The sequence below is a fragment of the Trichoderma harzianum genome (assembly GCF_003025095.1).
Source record: "Trichoderma harzianum CBS 226.95 unplaced genomic scaffold M431scaffold_1, whole genome shotgun sequence".
NCBI classification, from domain to species: domain Eukaryota; kingdom Fungi; phylum Ascomycota; class Sordariomycetes; order Hypocreales; family Hypocreaceae; genus Trichoderma; species Trichoderma harzianum.
In genome coordinates, this window is record NW_020209249.1 from 1,930,671 (window position 1) to 1,955,377 (window position 24,707).

The following is a 24,707-nucleotide window of genomic DNA, read 5'->3' on the forward strand; positions in this document are numbered from 1 at the left end:
GCGGCGTTGTCGCCTTTGCCATCACCAATCGGAGAGAGAGAGAGGTGTGTCGTTTATGCCATGAGCTTGGAGGAGGAGGAAGTGATGGTAAGGCTGAGCTTTTTTGAGTAGCGAGGAGATGAAGCTTGGTAAGTTGAGTTGAGTTGAGTCTAGTTGAGTAGAGTATTCAGCAAAGAAATGCAACCTTGGAGTGTAAAGATTAAGATCAAAAGATCAGAAGCTCGAGGTGGAGTGTGTGTTGTTGCTGTGCGGGTTCTGGGTTCTGCGCGAGGCTCTGCTCGATGATGCAAGTGCGGCTAATGCAGCATATCTGGTTTGTTATGAAGAGGTGGCAGCTCCCACAGATCCATCCGTTTGATCGATTAGGGGAAGGCTATAGCGTCAGCGTCGCCTGTAGATTTTCACGGGTTAGGGAGCTAGCCTCCCCAATTGGGTGCTGCTTGGAGGGGTTCTTTAGCGGACTTTGAGTTTGGGTTAGGCCAGTGCGGCTGCTTCCGCCTTCCCTTCCATGTTACTCCTCACTTCTGACACCAGACAGCCAATCGAATCCAGGTTACATCACGTTGAACCTCATTCCTCCCGAGTTTGCAGCACAACATGGGCAGGGCGACATGGAGACGAGGTCATGTGCCGTCAAAAGGGGAATAATTCGATGCGCAGGTACAATCTCCATTATGACCACTTTGAGTATATGATTACCATTACCTCCTACAACCACGATGTTACTGTCGTGGCCACCAGAGTGCTCTGTGAGTACTACTACCACCACTACCACTACTGCAACACCACTGCAACCACCACCACCATCCAACTTTCTTATCCAATACTGCCACTAACCACATCATCATATTCTTCTTCTTAGTCGTATCCAAGAAAAGAGGAATACTATCAGCTCCCAACATCATGACTTCACCCGTCTCTAGCCAACGGCTCAAAAGAACTTGCCGGCAACACTGGTCGAAATCTCAGTCACAAGCTGGGTGTCATCCTCCTCCTCCTCACTCGTAGCCACTGGGCGATCAAGAGCATCGAAACGCTCGCCTCGACTCTTGGCCAGAGCGAATTGGACCGCCAGCCTCAGCGCCAAAGCAATGAAGCCCCAGATGATGCCTCCCACAGGGGCAGCCACGAAGGCTCCAAAAGCACCCCAATCGCCCGCATAGAGACCCTGCTCGAGCAGGATCAGCTCACCGCCGCTCTTTGCATCGCCGTAGTAGATGGCGCCGTAGATGAAGACAGTCAGGATGCCGCCCAGTCCTCCCACGACGACCTCAAACCCGCGCCACCAGTAAAATGAGTCGATCAATCCAATACAGAGCACAGGAATCGTAGCTGCTGAAGCGAGATCGCTGATGAGGAAGATTTGCAAGATGGACGGAGCCTTGAGCGCAATCACCACAGTGGGGATGATGACAAGCACCACAAGCACTCGGATGATCCAGATGTTCAGCTTGTTGCGGAACAAGTCGTTGGACGCCGAGGAGATCATGGCCGACTGCAGAGAGTCAAACGCAGAGACACTTAGACTGACAACCATGACCAGCACAATGCCCACGACCCAGCTCGGCAGCTGCTCCAGCAAAGCAAAGAAGGCAAGAGATCCATCAATGTCGTCATCTCCAGGCCAAGCACCCGTCCATGCAGCAATAAGACCGGTGGCACCAACCAAGGTGAGGATACACAAGACTGCCACCGTCGCAACAGAAATGCCGACCCACAAGTCCTTGTCCGTCTTGGATGAAAAGGTACGCAGCCAAAAGTTGGAGAGGAAGAAGTCGTTGGTCAGCACGGCAACGGGGAGAATGTACACCAGCTGCCATCCCACAAGACTGGCCTTGGTGAGGCCCGAGGAGTCGATGAGATCGCGGTCAATCTCGGCCTTGACGCCAATGGTGATGGTTGCGATGATGATGAGCCCAACCACCATGGCTCCTTGGATGACGTCTGTGAGAAACGAGATTCTGAATCCACCCAGAGCTTTTACGCGTATAAATGTTAGCCAGATCTTCACATTATACTCCACTCCTATGCGGGCACTTACATGTGTAAATGGTTGTGACCACGCATTCCACAATAATGACCGGAAGTCCATCAAGACCGGTAAGAGCGTTGACCACTTGTCCAACAGCGGACAGCTCTGCAACCATGTAAAGGAACAAGGTAACAAGCGTCATGAAGCTCAGATACAGCATAGCAACCGTGCCATAACGGTTACGCGTCCACTCCGTCAAAACGAATCCATCAGGACACTTGCGACGGATCATGGGGCCAAGAAGAGCGAAAATGAGCAAGGGCAGCGCCGACGCCAATGCGTAAACTACGACACCCTGAACACCGGCAATAGTTGCGAGTTCCGGGTACGAGAACAGGATACCGGATCCCAAGGCTGCGACAGTCAGCATGACACGAATAACGGGAAAAGGTACAAGGAAGGGGATCTGGAGCGGCAGCACGTTTCCCACGCAAGCATTAACTTGATCGAGTATTCACGGTACAATCTCAGCTTCGTTGATGCAGCCGCAACATCTCCCACAGGCAGAAAGTAAATCATGTTACATCTGCCCGGGGTTGGATCTCGCACAGCTGCTTCAACTCGGCGCCCGTAGTGAGCCGCATCCTCTCCCCCCTCTTTGTCCCAACGATGGACATCTTGATCTCTTAATCTTCTCCTCCTTCCCAGTGCCTATAAAGGCAAGGGAAGTGAAGCCCCCAGAATTTCCTCTGATTAGTAGTAGAATGAGAGAGACGCATCGCAGGGGAGAGAGGGGAGAAGACGAAGATTGCTTTTGTGGGTTACGAACCTATTCAGCCTCCTAGATAAGGGCATCTTTTCCGCAAGTTGTTGATGTTTTCGACTCGTTTCCAGAGAAATGAAGCGAAATTCCGTTCACATTTCCTTGAGTGCGATCAAGGCGCTGTAGTTGACGTTGCTGCTACCGCTCCGTAGACATGTCTCTGTCTGCGACAAAAATTTCACGGAGCAAAGAAAATTGCCCTCGCTCGCGACTCACCAGAGGCGATGAAGTTGAAGGCCAGAGGCCAAGCTGCAATTAACACGGACAAGTTAGCTTTAGAAATAGGGGGAGAGCGGAAATAAAGAGTTGAATAAGATGATCGCCGGAGAAAAAAGGGCGTCATATTCTTGCGTGTTCTGACCAGTCTGTGTCCTGTTGCCGGAGAGAAACTCCGTATTGGGTTGCTTTCTCATTCTCCAGGCAATGCCCGTGCCCAAGACGCTGCATATCCATTCATGTTAGCTTCAAGTAAATGGATTTCTTCTTCTTTTTCTTCTTGTTCATCTCTCTCTCTTTGTCCCTCCGCTTCAAAGCGGTAGACAAAGGCAGAGGGCGTATGCAAGTTTGAGATTGAGTTTACGCACAGGAAGAAGCCATAAGTCACGTAGATGATGGCGTTTGACGCCGCAAAAGATGGTTGGCCCATGTTTGAGCGGCAAATTGTTGTTTCACGACTTGGTTGCTTGAAAGAGCGCTCGCGATTTGCCAAACAAAAGATTTAGCTGGAGTATGTCGAATTAAAGTACAGAGGGAGGTGGGAATTGTTGAGCGACAGAGAAAATACTAAATAGTCTAGGACCGCGCCAGGGAATAAGAGCACGAGGAAAAGTTTTGCGTGCTTTTACAGGCCGGTCTAGTTCCCAATCAGCCCATGGATCATTTAGCTTAGTGGGGGAGCCCATCACCAGGTTTCTCGCGCTTTTTGGCGGCGGCAAACGGCGGATCTAATAGCGCCTTTGCCTTCATGATTCTAGATAAGCAGAAATCAGTCAAGGATGTGATTTATTGTTCATGGATCATTGATAATGCCTCTTCTTGGCTGTAACCGCTTGTCTAAAGGGATAGTTTAGGCGGGTATATAGAAAAATATTCATCATGGTGTCTACATATCTGTTGATTTGATACCTGGGTTGTAAACACTCATGCATTTGCTTTTAGTCACTGAAATCTTCCCAAGAACTACAGAATAGCGATCAACACATGGAGATATTCATGCAGACGGACAAAGGTTGCATCACAAGTTCTAATTTGCATGAATATTTCGAATTTGATCGTGCTCCGTGTTCACCCAGGTAGAAAGTGAATGGAACATCTTTTCGATGAGTCTTTTTATACATGGATGTTGCCACCATCGACTTTTGTAGCTCATTGCGGCCACTTATTACCCTAGACTACAACGGCCTACGGCTGGGATCTTCAATGACAGGGCGTTACGGGCAGTTTCATCTATGCCCGTTCATTATAAATGGCTCACAGCGTCTGCGTTATATGTCTGAACTGTGCTTTGAAGCAGGTACTAGATGGCTAGCTACAGTGCTTTACTCGATGTTACGTGTAAAAGGATTCCTTTTGAAGCTATATTTGAATAGTATAGCACGGAGACTTCATTCAAAGGTCTTTGTTGACATCTGCTACCTGTACAGGCAAGTGCTAAGCCTTCGGGTAATGCTGCTAACCTCCTAGCTGCAGTACCCGTACAAAGTGCGACAGCCAAGTACCACTTTGATGAGACTACCTGTTTCAAGTGCATAATCTCGCTGAGCAGCTCGGTACATGAGTCGGAAGGGTACACGGCCCGGGTCGGCATTACCTAACCGGTTGCCAGCATCACATGACGTAGGTCAGCCTCAAGTCAAGCATCATTCTGGCCAGCTCACCTTCAAGCTATGCAACAGCTTGATTATCATCGATTTGTCGACTTCTTCTCCAGCGCAGCATAATGATCGTTTCTTTCCACCTCGCGTTGTTTTCGCCTTGATCGTCTGTAGCGGGCCGCTATCGTCCCCTGTGGGATCTATAGCTGCCTGTCCGTCCATTCTCTCGCCATGGCTGCCTGGACCACGATTCTAGTAGCCTACCTTGTCGGCGGCGTGACGTTTGTACCTTTGGTGGTTGCTTCGATTTTCATCTTGGGATACTATAACCTACCCTACCAGCGCGTCCTCGGCATCCAAGATGACCAAGATGAGGGCGATATTGTCCATCCCGGCGATGACACAACTGCGGTTGATGAAGCTAGGAGGGAGAGGAATAACAGCGAATCCAAGAGAGCAAACACCGACATCGATGTCGCTGCCGGATACTTTGCAGTATGCCGTGAATACATACCCATGGGAATCAACGCAAAGCCCGTGGAGCGCTCAACACCCATCGGTTCGGCCACCGTGACTCCAACCAGTCCAAGCGTCTACCAGACAATGTACAGGAGCATCTTCGATCGCAAGGCTGCCGCAAATTCCATGGAAAATAGCAGCAGCGTTAGCCAAAGACCCAAGAAGGCAGGCAATGTCTTTTACGTGGTGCTAAGGTAGGCTTCTTCACACGTCTCATCCTACACGAAACACCTTCCTCGTATTGACCAGCCGCAGACACGGGCATCTAATGCTTTTCGACGACGAGGAGCAGCTCGAAGTGCGACATGTGATTTCTCTAGCACACCACAGAATAGGAATATATTCGGGAGGCGATGTTACACCCGAAGGCGAACTCTTTATCAAACGAAACGCAATATCCTTGACGCGAAAAGCCAACGAACCCGATCATACGCCGGACAATCAGGGATCTAAGCCGTTCTACTTGTTTTCCGAAAATTGCTCGGCCAAGGAGGATTTCTACTTTGCCATGCTCAAAAACCAACAGCATACATTCGGTGTCGAACAAATTGCGCCAGTCCCCAAACATTTTGACCTCAAATCCATCATTTCGCTCGTACAGAAGCTACATTCGTCGGAAGACCAGTCGCACTTTCGCTGGATTAACGCACTCATTGGTAGGATTTTCCTGGGCGTGTACAAGACCCGAGACCTGGAATCATTTATCCACGAAAAAATCACCAAAAAGATCTCGCGCGTCAAAACACCTTCGTTCCTCACCAACATCAAGATCCAGCAAATAGACACCGGAGATGCTGCACCATACCTCGCCAATCTGAAACTCAAAGATCTCAACGTCGAGGGTGAATGTGTTGTAGAGGCTGACCTGAGATACACCGGGAGCTTTCGGATCGAGGTTGCTGCTACAGCGAGGATCGATTTGGGGGCGAGGTTCAAAGTTCGAGAAGTAAACCTGATTCTGGCCGTGGTTCTTCGCAGGCTAGAAGGTCATGTTCTGTTTAAAATCAAACCGCCTCCCAGCAACAGAATATGGTTCTCCTTCCAGACGATGCCAAAGTTGGAAATGACCATCGAGCCCATTGTCAGCTCGAGACAAATCACCTATACCGTCATCACTCGTCAGATAGAAAATCGCATCAAGGAAGTCTTTGCTGAGACGTTAGTTCAGCCTTTCTGGGATGACGTTCCCTTCTTTAACACGGAACACAAGCATTTGAGAGGTGGAATATTTGAAGGAGACGACGCAGTCAAGTCCTCCTCTCCACAGCCTACCGAACCCTTGGCCCAAGTTGGCGATGGTGAAATTCCAGATGTTGTCGACGCCGGCGTTGTCCAACCCTCTGATGATGCTCAATCCATAGAGAAGAGCCAAGGAATGACAGTAATTGACCCTCTAGAGCCAGCGCCCAGCCCTCTTGAGAAGAAAGCAGACAGACTAGGAACTCCGTTGTCGGGTCTGGCGTCATCAACCAGCGTGGATCTTGCACCTCCAGCCCCGGTCCATTCTCCTAGGATCGTTAAAACCTCTACTGAGCCCATTGTCGGAACAGAAATAACCCATGCTGATCTGTTCAAACCCTCGACATCTCCACCGGACTATGCCATGAGCCATATGGCGGCATTGCGCTCCAGATCCCAAGATGCCTCACCAGGACCGATACCGATAACCAAAAAGGCGTCACAGTCCACTCTAGTCTCTAGGCGGTCATCCTCTTCTTCAAAAGAATTGCACCTCAACTCTAGCACGGACGACGATATGAATGCCGACCACAAGCTTGCGCCCCAACCACAACAACATGCGGCATCAATTTCTGGACCAACAATGGGTTCTGAGCCAGATCTCTCTCGGACGTCTACCGCCAGCTCACTGAAATCCCAGGCAGGCTCATTTAGCCGTAACCTGTTCCAAAAGCGAGAACATCCCCATGCCGCAACCTCTCTCGATGGTGAGGTGACAGCACAAAAGAGGAATACCTTGGCAGCAGTCACAAATGCAGCCGCCCAAGCAAGGCAATGGGGGTGGAATGCCCTCCAAAGACAACGAGAAGCCATGAGGAACAATGATAAAAATACCCCTGTCGATTTGAGCCAGCCCATGGGCCGAGGGCAGCCCCTTCCGCCACCAGGGACACCACTTCCGATGCCAACAAATGGTGGCACCAAGATAGGGCCCGTTCCCACGTCAAAGCGAAGATCCCCTCCCATCATCTTGGAGGATCCGCTCGCCCTTGTGACTGAAGATGACCATGGTGCTATGCCTTCACCGGGGAGACGCCCGTCCCCGCCGCGGAGAAGGAGACAAGATAGCCATCAAGAGGAAGAAGAAGATAGCCCAAATATCCTCATTGTTGCTGCGCCAGACGACTCACAGCCTAATACCCCCGCAGTCGACGACGAGGCACACCAGACTGCGCTTTGGAATAGAGATTTCCCGGAGATGGAGGAAAGTAGCGAAACCAGTGCCAGTGGCATCAAATCTACACCTCTCGTTTCCGCGGGCGACGCAGTTAACGGCTTGGAAGCAGGAAGTTCTCATACAGCGAGCCGGCCTATTCCACCAAGTCCATCAGCTTTGCCAGAGCCGAATGACGACGATGATTATTCCGCATGGATGGTGGATGACTAGAATCCGGCACGCTGAGTCTATGCTCCTGGTTATCTTAAACACTCAAGGTTTTAATGCCGAGCATTTTCATCTTCCTCTCTTTTTATTATTATAGATTTACTTGTACAAGACGGATAGAACGGATAGGTAACTACATAGGTTGAAAGCGCGCAGAGCAAATCTTAGGCTACCTAAGTAGGATGATTTAGTTTTTTGTAATTAGCGCTGGCGTTTAGGCAAGGGGAGCATCAGTAATATAGACAAATTGCCCATTCATCTAGTGGCATGCCAGTTTCTGTCAGTGAGCCAGTAAATGTGCATTATCCTTCGGGTTCTTGTGTGTCTATGCTACCAGTTCAGCGAAACGCCTCCCATCTTGGCATCTAACTCGTTGATCATGGGTCTCGTCACCGCTTGCTCGTGAAGCATCTTGGTCTTCAGCTTCGTGCGAGTCCAAAACACGGGACAGTCATGACTGTCGCATGTAACCTCTTGCAGAGGACTGATCCCTTCACAGCTCTGGCATACACGTAGTGTCTCCTCGTATTTGCGCTCCGCCTCTGTGAGTCTCGATTGCAGCATCAGCAGCGAAGCAGGTATCGTGGCAAGGCAGAAGCGGCACAGCGAGGCCTCCGTGGTGCTGGCGATTTTCCTTCCGCAGACCATGCAGTTTACCGAGTGCATATATGACTCCAGCGTCCACTTCTTCTGTCCTGCCCCTTGGGTCCGGTGAATGCGCCGTATCTTTGGCATGGTGTCGTACCACTGCCTCACGTTGGCGCCAACAAGATTAAATATTCGCTCCAGCGGAGGTATCAGGTTCTTGGAGATGTAGTAATCTGCATCCAGCTGCCAGTGAGGGTTGCGGAGAAGCTCTTCCGGCGAGACACATCGATCGATGAGCCGGGCACCTGGCGCTCCAGTGATTACCACATACGGGACTCGTTCGCCATACTGCGGCTCTGCTCTGGCATCTTGCAACATCTTCCTTGCACTGACCATTGCTCCTGCAGGCGGTAGACCGTTCTCAGCATAAGAACCGAGACGGACTTCTTTGGCAAAGCAAAAGTCTTGAATCGATACTTTGCCACGCATCATCTTCTCGCATTGCTTCTGAAAGTAATCCTTGACTTGGCTCAGGTCCGCCGTCTCAAAGAGGAGCCTCAACGCCTTCTCTTCGATTTTCTGCTCAGCGGGAGTCCCGTCACGGCGGACAGTTTCTATGCCTTTGGCATCAAACTCGGGCTTTGTCTGATCCTTACTCTCGTACTTGTACCCAACATAGCGTTTTTTAGCAAGCAGGACGCAAGGGTGGTAGACCTTTTCGAATTTGAGCTTTATTGGCTTGGGGTTCCTTTCCGTGATGGCCTGGGCAATCTCTTGTCCGACGACGAATGCTTCTTCTCTTGATCGCCCTTTGAGATAGATGAAAAGACTATCGGTATCACCATACACCACTTCGGCGCCCCATCGCTCCACCGAATGGATATAAGCAGTGGCTCTCTCCAGCGTCTCGCGACCAGTTTGTACAATGCTATCCGCAATTTCCGAGCACGGCATCCGACCTGAGAACGAGGCCGACGTGTAACCATAGGTAACATTGGCGAGCAACTTCAAGGCAAGCTGCCTGTTGTTCAACAGCTGTTGTAGAGCTTTGTCATCTTTGTCTTGCTTCATCCCGCTCTTGACCATTATTCTCGTCTCCAAGATTTCCGTTAGCATCTTGGCGAGCAGAGATCTCCGAACCTCGGGTTTCACAAACATCATCCCATTTGGAGCGATATTGATGTGATCTTCCAACAAACTCAATAGGCCATCTTGTCTTTTATACTCGGCGAACCCCATCTTACTCTTACCGCGCCAATCTGTGATCCGCCCTAGGAAAGTCGAGTAGCAATAATTATACGCAATCATAACGCTAGGGTACAGACTTTGGAAATCAAGTACAAGCAGAGGGCTGCTGTAAAAGGCACTCTGCGGCTCCATTACTAATGGCAGACACTCGAGAGCATTCTGTTGGCCAACTTGCTTTCGACTCGGAGAGACCAGTATGAAGTTCTCCGGCTTTGCAATCCTAAACATGATGGATTCAACCTTAAACTGCGAGCCACGGGAGAACACAGAGAAGAAATCGACGCCAAGAAGCCTTGCCTGCTCGCTGGTCCTCGAGATTAGCTCGTTGGATTCAAGGATCTCCAGGTCCAGTCTGGTCCGTGTCCGGTAGTATTTCAAAAGCCTGTTCAAGTCCTGCGCTTTGCCACTGCGATACCAGGACGTGAGAGATTTCCACGAATAATGTGGTATTCGACGCTGCAAAAGATGCCACACCACGTTTTCCATGGTATACTGGAGAAGATTTACTTCACCACGCATGGCTCTCCATATATTGATCATGTGCCTTCCCGTTACCCGAATCGTCGAAGTCGTATTGAAGCCCCATTGATCACTATCCTTTCCAAAACGGCCTTTTGATTGTGCCTTCATCCTGGAAAATTCATTGCAAAGATCGTAGTCATACTTTAGCCTTCCCCGTTCAATTAGGTAGCCCCATGAGCCCCCGTGGACTTCGTAACCAGTTAGTATATCTGGGTCATAAAATCTGACAATCTCAACCATTCGATTAAGTAGATCCAACTCTGATGACTCATGAATGACTTCATCAGGCACCACGCTTCTCACTTGGTTAGCTAAAACATCGTCGCAGGAGAGAACAAGGACCCCAGTTTTGGATGATCCTGGCAATTCACGTGCAGCGTTGCCCATTGCCTCATCATCTTTCCAATGCCAGAAAATGCACTGAATCTCGTCCTCCTCAGGATTGGGGACGAAGTTCCCTCTTGTATTTACATGGATTTCGAGGCTCATCGTGCTCATGTATTGAGCCTCATGTGGTACAGCCGACGAGGGCTGTTTTTGGCTATACTTAAAGTCATACTTGGACTTTGGCGTTGGCCCGTCTATTTGAGAGAGCCATGGGCGGCTCAATTTTGGTTTGGGCGTTGTGACGCTGGCAGCTTCATTCCGAACCAGCCACCCGGCAACTTCTTCGTACGAAGGAGGAGGTTGCGCAATCTCCCAGCTTCTCCACGAGCAGAGTTTCCTCAGTCGCTGGTCATCTTGCCGCATGCGGGCTTTCTGGAAGAGCCCTGTCTCGGCATTTTGACTCCCGACTTGTGAAGAATTGCCAGCTGGGTCGAACTCGGGTAGGAATGGCAGGGTATCACTGATGAGCTGAAACTCCTTGCCGGCATATTCCCGTCGTCGTAATGAAAGATCCTTCTCATTGCTATAGAAAGCATCCGGGTATATGACTTCTGGTAGGCCATGTTCGCTATTCCAGGTAACATCGGCAGCAGAGGGCGGAGGGATAGCATAAGTCACAACGTGGCCAAAAGCTTTGGGTCCCTCCTCCTTGAAATTGCGCTGCGATGACTTGGAAATGTTGGTAGATTGAGACAAAGGCTGTGATTGGTAAAAAATGCTTGGTTCATCCGCGCCTCTTAAAAGTGGCAAAGATTTCTCCGGAGATGCAGCACCATGTTTAGCCTTTTTAACCAAGTTGTTGTTCAGTGGCCACGATGCTGTCCGTTTGTTCACTGCTTTGATCCCTTGACTAGTCACAGCCTTCCCACCACGTTTATAGGTAAGCTGGTTGCGCTGCGCTGCTTCAACAAGACTAGATGGTACGGGGATTCGTGGGATCTGGCCAGTTGAAAAACCACTTTCAACAACCCCTAGGATCCGCATGTTAAATCCCACAGTTTCGGGCTTTTTGCTGAAGTCGACCTTCCTGAGATTAAGCGACAAGTGGTCGATATTTTTCATTGGTACATCCCCATGCTCCTTTCCAACCTCTTGTTCTAATTGTTCTAAATCGGATGCATCCGAGTCCGCTGCGAGAAAGTCATCTTCATCTAGCTGAGAGAGCTGAAGTTTCGCTTCATCGACCTCGATACTGCTACTAGGATACTTGTTTGGGTGTGCTGCACTGGGAGAAAGCCCCAGTAGAGGCAATATATTAGAAGGGTAGAGATCTTCAACAGACTGTAACGCTGTTTTAATGGAGCTTTCCTGGAGTAACGGTTTCAAAAAGGTATCTAGGCTTAATTCTGACTCGTGGCATTGCTCTCTTTCTTTGGAAATCAAGAATTCTACCTTTTGGCGATACTCTTCTTCATGCATCCAAGCCTGCAGTTGAGATAATCGAGAGTCCGCCGCCGACATCGATACTAGGGCCTCACGTGGAAAAGAAGACCCGAAATGCTGGGTAAGCGTCTGGCCGGATGGAATTTGACGCTGGCGCCTTCGAGCCTCGGCGTTCCAAAGTCCGGCCATGCTAGAGACGAGCTTTAAATCCCCGGCTGGGGGATTTACAAACTCGGTAAAGTCATGGTGAAGTGGTCGCTCTTTGACCTTTCCTCTGTTGGCAATACTTTGGGCAGCGATATCAACTTCAATCGAACAATAACTTTCTCGCGGGAGTGTCAGTTCATTCGTGATGAATGCAGCTGGAACAGTGTGCTCATTCCAGGAATGTGAAGACGTGGGAGTATTCGCATCGTGTGCAGGAACTGGAAATCTGAAATACGTTTGCGACGATTCGATGTAATCACATCCGTATAGGTTGTAGTCGACCATGAACTGGAGGAGATACTGGAGATGTGCTTCGTAGGGTTGAAACTTTCGCTTCAAGATAACGCCTTGCTGAAGTAGATCCGCCAACCGTGTCATCACAACAGGATTGAACATGTAGATCTTGAGGAAAGGCTTATAGCCGACAGAGTACCCATAGAATGGTATCCCTTTCACCAGCGTAATTCGCGCAACATACTTCACCTTGTCTCCATATTGATCGCGCCGGTAACTTATGCCCAGCGCATGATCGATGGAGAGGTGTAGGCGATATATAAACGCCCCAACTATAGACGATATCTATTAGCACAAGTTAGGCGGGTGCCACACAGCGAAGCTCACCCGCATCTTGATTCAAGTCGCCATCGTATTCCACATATAGATAAGGGAATACCCCATGCACATGAGCGCAAACCTTCTGGCCGAACTCAGTTGAACCAAATATTCGAATAACAGGAACCCTGGTAGCATTCAAGGGCGGGGCTTCCTGGGCGTCATTGCGAAGTGGCGGATCATGCCTACTTGGTAGCGCTTGATAATGATCAATACAATTCAGACGGAGGCGGAACAAGCCCATTCTTCTGAGCGAACAGATCCATAAGATTACGCTCGACTCGAGAACAGCCGGAGAGTGGACGATTGCATTGCCTCGCGGTTTATCACAAGCTCATGAAAGAGGCGTGTCAACTCGCGTCATTGGTGGGGGTTCTCAAGCGCGTGATCACGTGTCGATAAAGGCCTATCAATCCTCTTTACTGACATTTGGGATGCTTGTTTCGCGACCAAGATCTCAGCCATCCTCAGCTTCTCCCGTTTCTTTGCAAAGCCGATACAGCGCACATATTATCCCACTCCCTTCCGTAATACCTTGACTCTTGCAAATAGAATCGGCCTTGCTTCCATATCACCTCTCTCTCAAGAACCATGCCGCCGCCGCCGCCGCCTCGAAAATCGGAAACGGGTGCCGCCTCCAAAGAGGAAAACATTTACATCCCATCGTTCATTAGCAAACGGCCATTCTATGCCGGCGAAGAAGGTGATGACAATGATTACCTTAAGCATCAGCGTCGCGAAGAGAAAAACGAAAAGTCGCAATGGTACGATCGTGGCAAGAAGGCTGGACCAGCCGCGACAAAGTACCGGAAAGGTGCCTGCGAAAACTGCGGTTCGATGACACATAAAGCCAAAGACTGTCTGAGCCGACCACGAGCAAAGGGTGCCAAGTGGACGGGCAAGGATATTCAGGCGGACGAGATTATCCAGGATGTTAATCTTGGATGGGATGCAAAACGAGATCGCTGGAATGGGTACGATGCAAGAGAATATCGCAAAGTAATCGACGATTATAACCAAATGGAGGATCTGCGAAAACAAGCCAAAAAGACTACCGATGGCGACGACGACGATGAGAAGGATGATGGCGATAAATACGCTGAAGAAAACGACATGAGCAAGCATCAAAGTACGGCAACCAGACAACTTAGAATACGAGAAGACACTGCCAAGTATCTCCTGAACCTTGACTTGGAGTCTGCAAAGTATGACCCCAAAACCAGAGCACTCGTCAATTCAGGCGCAACGGCAGACAAGGCAGCCGATTTATTTGCAGAAGAAGGCTTCATGAGATCCTCCGGTGATGCTGGTGACTTTGAAAAGGCGCAAAGATATGCGTGGGAAGCTCAAGAAAAAAGCGGCGATACATCACAACACTTGCAAGCCAATCCAACGGCCGGTGCCTTCTACCGTAAGAAGCAAGCGGAAGAGGCGGAGCAGAGGCGCATGGAGCGGGAACAAAAACTCTTGGACAAGTACGGGAGCGATGGGCATAAAGCAATGCCGGCCGCACTGCGCAATATGGCCATTGCGGAATCTGAAACATTTGTTGAGTACGATGAGGCCGGTCTTATCAAGGGAGCCCCTCTCAGGAGCGCAAAATCAAAATACGTGGAGGACACACTGATCAACAATCACACATCTGTTTGGGGCAGTTGGTGGTCAAATTTCAAATGGGGCTATGCATGCTGCCACTCGTTCATCAAGAACAGTTATTGTACTGGCGAGGAAGGCAAAGAAGCATGGGAGGCTGCTGAACGCCAGCGCTTTGGTGCGCCTGTATTGGATCAGGAGGCTGAACCGGTGCCTACGGAGAAGGAAGAGGCTGAACCAGAATCAGCGGCCCAAAGCGCAAAGACCAAGAAGCGTACGCAGGCAGAGATGATGAATGGGGTCTCGGAAGCCGAAATGGATGAGTACCGCCGAAAGAGAACAGTTGCCCAGGATCCGATGGCAAAATTGATAGGCACGGACGAGCTCTTAAGCTGAAGGACATCACTTTGTACATAAACCTAATCATCATTGTTAGCGATCTTATTGCATATACATATCTCTTCACAAAAACAATACCATCGCCAGACATTTTACGGACATCAATATGCACTTCATTCACAGCAGACATGGGATTTCATTTTCACAAACGGCATGTCAAATCCCTGTGGTAATTACGTTTTCATGTTTTTTTTTTTTAAATCATTCCATTGTATCCTTTGGCCAACGCCGAAAGCTAGGAAGAGAAACCTTTTTTTCCCTGCTTGTGATATCCTTCAGTCACCACCAGCTTCTTATGCAGGAGAGTCATTAGCACAATATGTGATGCATTTACTCGTCATCCTCCTCCTCCTCGCCATCCTCGCCCTTCTCGGCGGCCTTGGCCTTCTTTCTGCGGACACGACCAGCACGGCCGCTGCCGAATGGTGAGGTCAAGGCGAAGTCAATGTGCTTCTGGGAATCGAGACGGACAATGAAAGAGGGAACATTGACGATCTGCTTGCCGACGCGGATGTGGCGCTGGCGGATCAGAACACGGGCGTGGTGGATGGACTTGGCAAGGCCGAGCTTGTAGACGCAGGTCTGCAGGCGGCGCTCCAAGAAATCCTCAATCTTCAGGGCGAGCACGTAATCGAGCTTCATGCGGGACTCGTCGAGGACACCGACACGGACGAGACGGCGAATCAGGGCATTGCCTTCGAAAAGTCGCTTGGGGTCCTTCTCGTCGAGGGTAAGAAGCTGACTGCAAGGAATTGACCATTAGTTGGAGAAACGCTTCGAGGTGGCTACGGCAACCAAAACTTACCGGGCAGCACGACGGATCTTGGACAGAGTCAAACCGACTCGCCAGACCTCACGCTTGTTGCGCAGGCCATATTCACCGACGAGCTTCAGCTCCGAGTCCCTGATGAAAACATGTCAGTTTCCTTGTCACAATCGACTTGAACAGAGCCATGCTCTAAGTTCAGTGGCCGGTGAATACTGACAGACGAGCAGACTCGAAGGGTCGACGAGGGACACGCGAGGTCTTGGAATGCGCACGAGGGGCCATTCTGTATTAACAGTCAGAGATTATGACTTGGATCGTCAGAATTGAAATTTCTCAAGACTCACTTGACTTGCTTCCTGGAGTTGGTGGCTGCTGGTGAACTTTTGCGCAGGTGATCTCGAAAATCATCAAGGTTGTGTGGATAGGAAATTTGGCGCCGAAATTCACCCACGTGACCGCCCGCAGCGAGCCCTAAGCCGGGCTACATGTGCCATTTCCACCAAATCCCACAAGCCTGCCCTATCACCACGGCGGAAAAAAAAATTAAGTGGATTATCTAAGCATATTCGCTTCCACACGCCGTGCGTAATTTCACCACGCCAAATTAGCAAAGCTTCAACTCCATCCTCGTCAATCCTCGAACGAAATATCGACGGCAATCAGGCGCGATGGGTCACTCTTACGGAAAGCGAGCGGGCACCCGAGTTGGTCTATCCCATCTGTGACGGAGTGGTGATGTTGAAGACATTCGTTGCTAACGGGTTTGCAGTATGCCTTCAGCAGGGACTTCCGCCAAAAGGGCATGATCGCCCTGAACACCTACCTGAAGGTGTACCAGTGAGTGCAGTCCGAAGAATCTCTGGCGCTCGAAATCAAGCCAGCTAACAATTGCCCAGCGTCGGTGACATTGTCGACATCAAGGCCAACGGTGCTGTCCAGAAGGGGTAAGGAAACCTTGTGCTTAGGAGTCTGGACATTGCGAAATTCAAGAGGAAACTAACACACTTGGCAGTATGCCCTACAAGGTCTACCACGGCAAGACTGGCGTTATCTACAACGTCACCAAGAGCGCCGTCGGCATCATCATCTACAAGAAGGTCAAGCACCGCTACATCGAGAAGCGCATCAACGTCCGAATCGAGCACATCCAGCCCTCTCGATCCCGTGAGGACTTCATCAAGCGAGTCAAGGCGAACGCGGCCGCCAAGAAGCAGGCCAGAGCCGATGGCGTTACCGTCCAGGTTAAGCGACAGCCTGCTCTCCCCCGGGATGCCGTCACAGTCTCTCTGACTGACAACCCTCCTGAGACTGTTGTCCCTCTGGCATACGAAACCACTATTTAAAGGAAGGGTCGGCGTGGTGCTTGCTTCGGTTTTTCTTAGGGTGTTGCGTTCGGATGGAAAAAGAACTCAGCATGTGACCAAGGTCTGCATTTTTTTTATTTGATGTTCATAGCAAATGAGACAATATGACATCGACAAAGAGTGCATTCATTCTCCGTGAATACTCCTCTTGGAAGAGTCGAGTATCCAAATACCTTGTACAAATTGTGCAGTGTCTCCCGTTGATTCCGTGGTGACTGGCTGGTTTTTGGATGTATTCGGGACTGATATTGAAGATATAACCTAATAGACTTGGTGATCAGATGGCAATTTAATATCTCACGCTCGAATTGTGAACTTGGGATATCATTGGACTCGGCACTGACCGTCTAAGTAAAGCATGACGTCTACTCATCCCAGCAGTCACTCTTTGTCGACTCAATTATGGGTATTTTGCTTTGTTCCCTGTGTGAACAGCTGGATCCGCGACCTTGTAATGGACGTTTGTTCAAACCCATCGTAATCTTTTATGAGGTATGCCATGTGGATGACAGTGCCAATTGGGTTGTATTGTTATAATGCTGTCTTCCAATTGCAGGCCATATACACCAATAGACTGTTCCAATAACAGTTTTGTTATAAGTGAGCCGAAGAATATAGAGTTGATACTGTGTAATATATTACCATCATCGCCGCTATATCTAAATTCCACACAGCGTTTGTCAAACGCACTCTAGTCCCGCACTGAACTACAGATCTGTTGCCTTCGTCCAAACTACAGACCCCCCTCCTCTGATGAACAGCTCACATACTGATCTGAACCATGATACTACTGGGTACCCAGGTAGTAATTAATTACCCTGGAGGAACAAATGATATATAATCTCATGACAAGATTATGTAATTTTGCAGCACAAAGGCTCAACCTCCTGATGTCTGTTGAAAGAAATCGGATTAATATTAAGACCGCGTCGCCCAGGTAATTAATGGCCCGCTAAGCCCCACATGGTGACGATGCTCGCCTGTCCGCAGCTTCAATCGCATTCGTTTTCCCTCCATTCCGAACTGGCCATAGTTCTGCCTTTCTGTGTGCTGCAGATTGGGCCATAATCTTTTTGATCAGGGGCAGTTCGGCTCTCCGGAAGCACTGCAAATTACAGCCTCACCGGTCCCTGTCCTTTAACCTCCAGCGCCTTGGGTGCGAGCTCTTGCGACTGCTCCATCGTGTGCCTCCTATCCAAGCTCCGCCGCCGAGCTCTTTGAGCTGTATTACGCCCACCATGGCTTCCATACGCACCACCGAGCATACCAAGTTTGTCACGCCTCTTCGTCTAGATCTAGATATGGGTTGCCTGTTTAAGATGACACCTGCTTATCTGTGTCTGTTTCACCAACTAGGACCGATCAAGAGCTTGCCGTTAGCATCAAGAAGGCCACCAACCCCGATGAAATCTCTCCCAAGCGCAAACATGTGCGAGCATGTATCGTCTATACGTGGGATCACCGGACCTCGCAGCCCTTCTGGGCAGCCATGAAGGTGTAAGTTGATTTGGGAGGCCCTTGGTTTGCAGTAGCCTGTGCTGATTACGACGCCCTATGTCCACGCAGCCAACCCATTCTTGCCGACGAAGTCCAGACATTCAAAGCTCTGATCACTGTCCACAAAGTTCTGCAGGAAGGCCATCCTTCGGCTTTGAAGGAAGCAATGGCCAACCGTTCGTGGATTGATTCCCTGAACCGCGGAATGAGCGGAGAAGGAGTTCGAGGATACGGACCGTTGATTCGCGAATACGTATACTACCTCCTTGCGAAGCTGTCTTTTCACCAACAGCACCCAGAGTTCAACGGCACTTTTGAGTATGAGGAGTACCTCAGTCTTAAGGCCATTAACGACCCGAACGAGGGATATGAGACCATCTCTGACTTGATGGTGCTGCAAGACAAGATAGAGCAGTTTCAGAAATTGATCTTTTCGCATTTCAGAAATGTTGGAAACAATGAGTGTCGAATTGCAGCTCTGGTGCCCCTGGTTCAGGAGAGCTACGGCATTTACAAGTTCATTACCAGCATGCTGCGCGCCATGCACTCCAGTGAGTCAAGACTCCCACCTGCAGAGAATGAGTACTGACCTGAGCGTAATAGTCACTGGCGACGATGATGCACTGCAGCCCCTCCGTCAGCGGTACGACGCTCAGCATTATCGCTTGGTCAAATTCTACTACGAATGTTCCAACCTTCGATACCTGACAAGTCTCATCACAATCCCCAAACTGCCGCAAGATCCGCCGAACCTCCTTGCTACCGATGATGATGCTCCGGCCTTGCCCGCTAGACCAAAGCAAGAAATCGAGCGCCAGCCATCTCCCGCGCCAGCCCCCAAGTCGGAGGAGCCAGATGAGATTTCCGAATTTTGGAAGGGTGAACTGGATCGTCAAAACCGTGAATACGAAGAGCAACAGCGAGTTCTTGAAGAGCGACAGAGGGCTGCTCTTTTGGCGCAACAACAGGCCCAGCAGCAGGCCCAGCGCGAATTCGAAGAGCAACAGCGGCGTTTGATGGAACAGCAGCAGCGGGAACAGGAGGCGCTTCTTGCGCAACAAGCGCAATGGCAGACGCAAGGTCGCCTGGCCGAACTCGAGCGGGAGAATCTTAACGCACGGGCGCAATACGAGCGTGACCAGCTGATGCTACAGCAATACGATCAACGTGTCAAGGCTCTGGAAGGCGAGCTGATGCAAATTCAAAACAGCTATGGTCACCAGATGAGTAGCAAGGACGACCAGATCAAAGCGCTGCAAGAGCAAGTCAACACTTGGAGATCAAAGTATGAGTCCCTCGCGAAGCTATACTCTCAGCTTCGACATGAGCACCTGGATCTCCTGCAAAAGTTCAAGGCAGTACAGCTCAAGGCCGCAAGCGCCCAGGAAGCCATTGAGAAGCGCGAAAAGTTGGAGCGAGAGATCAAGACGAAGAATCTTGAGCTAGCTGATATGATCCGAGAGCGTGACCGAGCTCTTCACGACAAGGATCGGGCCAGCGGAAGCAGCAAGGATGAGGTAGAGAAGCTCAAACGAGAGCTCCGCTTGGCGCAAGATCGGGCCGACAATCTTGAGCGTAGCAAGGGCAACGAGCTATCCACAATGCTCTCCAAGTACAACCGTGAGATGAGTGACTTGGAAGAGGCACTGCGGATCAAGTCCCGGGCCTTGGAGGAGGCTCAGAGCAAAATCCGAGATGGCGATTCCGATCTCGAACAGCTCCTGCGCGACAAAGAAGAAGAGCTTGAGGTGTACAAAGCAGGAATGGATCAGACACTCATTGAGTTGAACGAGCTGAAGCAGAACCAGGGAGAGACAGATCATGCTTTGGACGGACAAATCGACGCACTGATCTTATCCAACTTGGATAAGATTAACGACATTATTGATTCGGTGCTGCAGGCCGGTGTCGCGCGAGTGGACGACGCTCTCTACGAGTTGGATTCGTCCATGCAAGCCGGTAACCAGAATGCGTCGCCAACATATGTCCTCTCTCAGATTGAGAAGGCGTCTGGAAGCGCAATGGAGTTTGCCACTGCTTTCAACAACTTCATCGCAGACGGACCCAACAGCACACACTCAGAGCTGATCAAGGCCATCAATGTCTTCTCTGGAGCTGTTGCCGATGTGTGCAGCAATACAAAGGGTGTGGTGCGTCTGGCGACGGATGACAAAAAGACTGACGCGCTGATGCAGGGCGCAAGGCAATCGGCCCAATCCACCGTGCAGTTTTTCAGGGGCTTACAGAGCTTCCGCCTGGAGGGAATGGAGCCGCTGCAAAAGACAGACGTTGTCATCAACAGCAACAACGATGTGCAGATGAAACTGCAGAAGCTCAACAAGCTGGTCGAGGGTCTCGCTCCTGGCTTTGGAAAGTTGATGAACAACAAGGGAGACTTGGGAGACCTGGTGGACTCCGAGTTGAGCAAAGCGGCTGACGCCATTGCGGCGGCGGCGGCTCGCCTTGCTAAGCTGAAGAACAAGCCTCGTGATGGATACACTTCGTACGAGGTCAAGGTGCACGACTCAATTTTGGATGCTGCTACAGCCATCACAACGGCCATCGCGGAGCTCATTCGCGCGGCAACGGCGACACAGCAGGAGATTGTGCAGGCTGGGCGAGGCTCATCATCGCGAACAGCCTTTTACAAGAAGAACAACAGGTGGACCGAGGGTCTCATCTCGGCGGCCAAGGCAGTAGCTTCGTCAACCAATACGCTCATCGAGACGGCAGACGGAGTCCTGTCCAACCGCAACAGCCCAGAGCAGCTGATTGTGGCATCCAACGACGTCGCGGCGTCTACGGCGCAGTTGGTGGCTGCCAGCCGAGTCAAGGCTGGCTTCATGTCCAAGAGCCAGGATCACCTGGAGCAAGCCAGCAAGGCTGTTGGAGCAGCATGCCGATCGCTGGTGCGCCAAGTTCAGAGCATGATTCGTGAGCGAAGCCAAGAGGAGGACCAGGTAGACTACTCCAAGCTTGGAGCACATGAGTTCAAGGTTCGCGAGATGGAGCAACAGGTAAGCTGACAATTGTTTCCTCCCTGTAACACTGATGAACATGAGCTAACCGGAGTGACTTTTCACTTTCACCATCACAGGTTGAGATTCTGCAACTGGAAAACGCGCTTGCTTCAGCAAGACACCGTCTCGGCGAAATGCGGAAGATTTCCTACCAAGAGGAATAGAAGGCTGCCCCCTCTATTTTTTTTTCTGTCTGCGAGCTTCTCGAACAAAACAACTTTAACCAATGTAGTTCTGATATCCTGATCGTTGCTTTCACGGCCTAGTCATTTTGGTGATATTACTGTGTATTTCGTCATGTTTTTATCCATAGAAGATGCGTCCTATTAATGGTTTACTTTTCCCATATTCAGATCGTATCCCTAGGGTAAGATGATTTGGTGACAAGGTGTCTTGATGAACATGCTACAGTTTCCCTTGGGCCTGGCTTGTTGGCCTCCGCTTCCGCTCCCCAGGATATTATCCAGTTTCCCCCCTCTGTAAACTCAGTGACCCGGCCTTCTTCTTGAGCCCAACATATGCGGCAGCGTAATCTGCAGCCAAGGCCATATCCCCAAGTACTTTCATGATTACCGCCTTCTTCGCCATCATCTCACATTGGTTGGTGATGTCTTCAATGCTGGAGTACTCGTCAAATGCTCTTTGGACCGCCATCGCCGCTCTATTCAAATACTCATCGCGTCGTTGGATAGCTGCTTTCGTTGCCTCACTTCCCCTGGATTCGCGGTCCCGTTTTGGGGTCTCTCCATCTTCACCAGCTCTGGTTTCGTCTTGAGACTGGCCTGCCAGTCCCATATTGGCATCAGCGAGGTATGCATATAGTTTGGCTGTGAGAGCTGGAGATTCGCATTCCAGACTCCGTGGCAATGCAGCGGTGAGAAGCTGTGTGGCAGCTTCGAACTCTCCCATGGACACCAGTATATTGGATATTGCGCCGATTGACGCCCAGAGCAGAGACATCTGCCGCGCCCGTAAACACAAGTTTGCCGCTCGGAGAGCAATTGAAAACGCACGCTGAGGCCGTCCGCATCGATCTAAAAGCGAAACTTTGATAAGAAGTGCCTTGACACGCAGGCATATGTCCCTATTCTCATCTTGAAGCTCCGATATCATCTTGTCTACTTTTTCAGAGGCTGATGATAGGTCTCCACGGCGTGTCAAGTAGTCTATATGCGCGGTGTCAATCACAAAGGCTAGGTCGGGTTCAAAGTCGTCGCCCTTGGATTGGAGAAACTGGTCTAAGAGCTGCTCTGCTCCATCCAAGTTATCGTGGTGTAAGTCCCTTTTGAGTCGTATAATCCCCCTGTATTTATACCAATACTGGCTAGGCTTCCATGAGCGCAACGAGTTTTCGTCGACGTTGTCGAGAACTTCCATAGCCTCGCGATATTTCCCCTGGTCGAGAAGCGCTAGACAGAACCGGCTGAGTATCTTGAGCTCGTCATCGAACATGGAATGATAGGTGTGGCAACGTAAAAAGATCTCACACGAGACGGCGGCTAGATGACCAAGGCCGAGCCTACCCCAGAGCGACGAGTACAAGCTGAGGTGCGCCCCCAACATGCCTTTCATATTCTTTTCCACGATAATCTGCGAACTTCTTACCATGTGTTCAAGAGCGGTCGCGATGCTGTCGCCGTTGATAAGGCAGAGTTTTGCCTCGCTTAGTAGCACAGAACTCCAGAGAGTCCACATCCCAGCTTCTCTGGCCTTGACCCGGAGGAAGGCCAGCGTTTCTTTTCCCGTACCGAGCAGGTTATCCGATTGTAGACCACGGATGAGCTCTGGATGTGCCTGTCCAAAGTGGAATAACCAATTTAAGGAGAAATTGAGGCAAGTCATATCGCGGTTTTCCCTCGCTACGGTTACTGTTTCAAGCATCGCCGTCATGGCTTCCTTATAACAACCAAAGTCGGCTTGCAAAACAGCCAAATTCATCAGAGCATACTGGTAAAAGAGACGATCACGATGCTGCATTGTGTAGTCGAAATACCGGTGCAGAAACTCGAATGCAGTTGGATAATCTCCAGCTCTCCAAGCATCGAGGAAGCTGAACACGTATTTTAGCATGCCATCAGCAGACAAAGAGCAAATAGACAGAGCGCAGACTTACGTGATATAGTGTGTAAGACTTGGGATTAGGAAGGTATCGTTGAGGAGGTCGTGAAACTGATGCCGAATCTCCAGAGGTATCCTGTTGCCGTACTCTGCATATTGAACCGTCAGCAAAACATATGGCGATGGATCAGGAGAATTGGTCCCCGTGTTGTTGGCAGCCTTACTCTGCATCTGCTCAATTTGAAAGTCTAGTAGATTTTCAACGTCTTCTATGCTGACGGGAAGTGTTCCGGTGCGATCACCAGCCAACATGTCGCCATATGCTACTGATGCCAAGCCCGCAACCTTGTCGACATCCCAATCCTCCAGCTCGCCACGCAGCAACACATTGTCGAAGCTGTATCTGCTAAAATCCGGGTTCTTCCGTTTCTGGTAGTGAGATGTTGGCTGTCGATAGCGAACAAAGTCCTTCCAGAGCTCGGTACAGTCATGGAACTGAAGACGTTGGTATTCAAGGCGAGCTCTGCGGATGAAAGCACCAAGAGGCGAGTTGTGAGAGAGCTTGACGCCCAGCTCGGGTTCGTCAGGATCCAGGCCTTCTTTTCGAAGCTCTTCCTTTGATTTGGGAAACATTGATGACAGATTTGTGAAGAAATCCTCAAGTGCGTGAAGCGAATCAATCCCCCACAGATTATTGAGAAATTGGTCCCATAGTCTCTTCCCGGGTAAGCCCGTCAACAATGGATAGCTGCTGAGAAGCTTTTCAAAGTCTTTAATCGAGACCACCAGACTGACGGCGCGTTCAGCCTTTGTCCATCTCGTCGCTTGGCTTGTAGAAGGACCGTTGGGATCGTAGCCTATCATATGAGACGCTATGAATGACAGGACAGGCACGACTGCATCGCTGGGGATCGCCTCTTCAACGTAAAGCTCGATGAGGACAAGAAGGCCAACCTTGGCCGGCGTGAGATATCGCGACATGGTGAATCTTGAGACACCCGGTTTGGAATCGAATACTGGGAATCCTGCGACTACCAGCAGGTGGAATCGTGATTGTAAAGCCCAGCCCGCAAAGCTCAATGCTTCTCCATATTACAGCTAGCTGGCAGCTTAGCGTGTGAGACTTTGCGTGAACGTTGGACAAGGGAGCAATTCAGAGAAGAATCGATCAGACAGCGCCTATGGTCAATGTGTTATTGACGCTTTCATGTGGGGGAAGCCAAGTATATTTGACGTGATATGAACCTGTATTAGTAGTACCTTGGATGAGGTAGCTGGACGCGTTGGAGGGAGTAAAGCGCTACTGAGG

The 24,707-nt window shown here is 50.3% G+C and overlaps 8 protein-coding genes across 8 annotated transcripts; 4 read left to right on the forward strand and 4 right to left on the reverse strand.

The window, feature by feature from the left end:
• Nucleotides 1–654: 654 nt before the first annotated feature.
• M431DRAFT_502704 (hypothetical protein) lies at nt 655–3,561 on the reverse strand. Its single transcript, XM_024918195.1, has 5 exons — nt 3,380–3,561; nt 3,157–3,236; nt 3,012–3,044; nt 2,042–2,386; nt 655–1,977 (listed from the first exon to the last, which is right to left on the reverse strand). The coding sequence occupies exons 1-5, from the start codon at nt 3,439–3,441 to the stop codon at nt 932–934; spliced, it is 1,566 nt and encodes a 521-aa protein (XP_024780244.1). The 5' UTR covers nt 3,442–3,561; the 3' UTR covers nt 655–931.
• A 1,279-nt stretch (nt 3,562–4,840) lies between these two features.
• M431DRAFT_72190 (hypothetical protein) lies at nt 4,841–7,754 on the forward strand (the record flags this gene model as incomplete). The annotated part of the gene is made up of 2 exons (XM_024921993.1): nt 4,841–5,322; nt 5,384–7,754. The coding sequence occupies 2 exons, from the start codon at nt 4,841–4,843 to the stop codon at nt 7,752–7,754; spliced, it is 2,853 nt and encodes a 950-aa protein (XP_024780245.1).
• A 327-nt stretch (nt 7,755–8,081) lies between these two features.
• Nucleotides 8,082–13,163, reverse strand: M431DRAFT_601 (hypothetical protein; the record flags this gene model as incomplete). Its single annotated transcript, XM_024921555.1, has 3 exons — nt 8,082–12,652; nt 12,708–12,883; nt 13,126–13,163. 3 exons carry the CDS (start codon nt 13,161–13,163, stop codon nt 8,082–8,084), a joined length of 4,785 nt encoding a protein of 1,594 aa, XP_024780246.1.
• M431DRAFT_502710 (hypothetical protein) lies at nt 13,081–14,690 on the forward strand (the record flags this gene model as incomplete). The annotated part of the gene is made up of 1 exon (XM_024918196.1): nt 13,081–14,690. The coding sequence occupies exon 1, from the start codon at nt 13,290–13,292 to the stop codon at nt 14,685–14,687; it is 1,398 nt and encodes a 465-aa protein (XP_024780247.1). The 5' UTR covers nt 13,081–13,289.
• Nucleotides 14,691–14,790: 100 nt separating this feature from the next.
• On the reverse strand, nt 14,791–15,744 carry M431DRAFT_502711 (hypothetical protein; the record flags this gene model as incomplete). The annotated part of the gene is made up of 3 exons (XM_024918197.1): nt 14,791–15,432; nt 15,496–15,594; nt 15,677–15,744. 3 exons carry the CDS (start codon nt 15,739–15,741, stop codon nt 15,021–15,023), a joined length of 576 nt encoding a protein of 191 aa, XP_024780248.1. The 3' UTR covers nt 14,791–15,020.
• A 383-nt stretch (nt 15,745–16,127) lies between these two features.
• Nucleotides 16,128–16,802, forward strand: M431DRAFT_489340 (hypothetical protein; the record flags this gene model as incomplete). Its single annotated transcript, XM_024916662.1, has 4 exons — nt 16,128–16,163; nt 16,229–16,296; nt 16,356–16,403; nt 16,472–16,802. The coding sequence occupies 4 exons, from the start codon at nt 16,128–16,130 to the stop codon at nt 16,800–16,802; spliced, it is 483 nt and encodes a 160-aa protein (XP_024780249.1).
• An 834-nt stretch (nt 16,803–17,636) lies between these two features.
• Nucleotides 17,637–21,664, forward strand: M431DRAFT_502714 (hypothetical protein). The gene is made up of 5 exons (XM_024918198.1): nt 17,637–18,093; nt 18,180–18,320; nt 18,390–18,871; nt 18,924–21,337; nt 21,418–21,664. Exons 1-5 carry the CDS (start codon nt 18,062–18,064, stop codon nt 21,502–21,504), a joined length of 3,156 nt encoding a protein of 1,051 aa, XP_024780250.1. The 5' UTR covers nt 17,637–18,061; the 3' UTR covers nt 21,505–21,664.
• On the reverse strand, nt 21,470–24,676 carry M431DRAFT_502715 (hypothetical protein). The gene is made up of 3 exons (XM_024918199.1): nt 23,623–24,676; nt 23,454–23,547; nt 21,470–23,390 (listed from the first exon to the last, which is right to left on the reverse strand). Exons 1-3 carry the CDS (start codon nt 24,377–24,379, stop codon nt 21,800–21,802), a joined length of 2,442 nt encoding a protein of 813 aa, XP_024780251.1. The 5' UTR covers nt 24,380–24,676; the 3' UTR covers nt 21,470–21,799.
• Between the last annotated feature and the right edge of the window lie 31 nt (nt 24,677–24,707).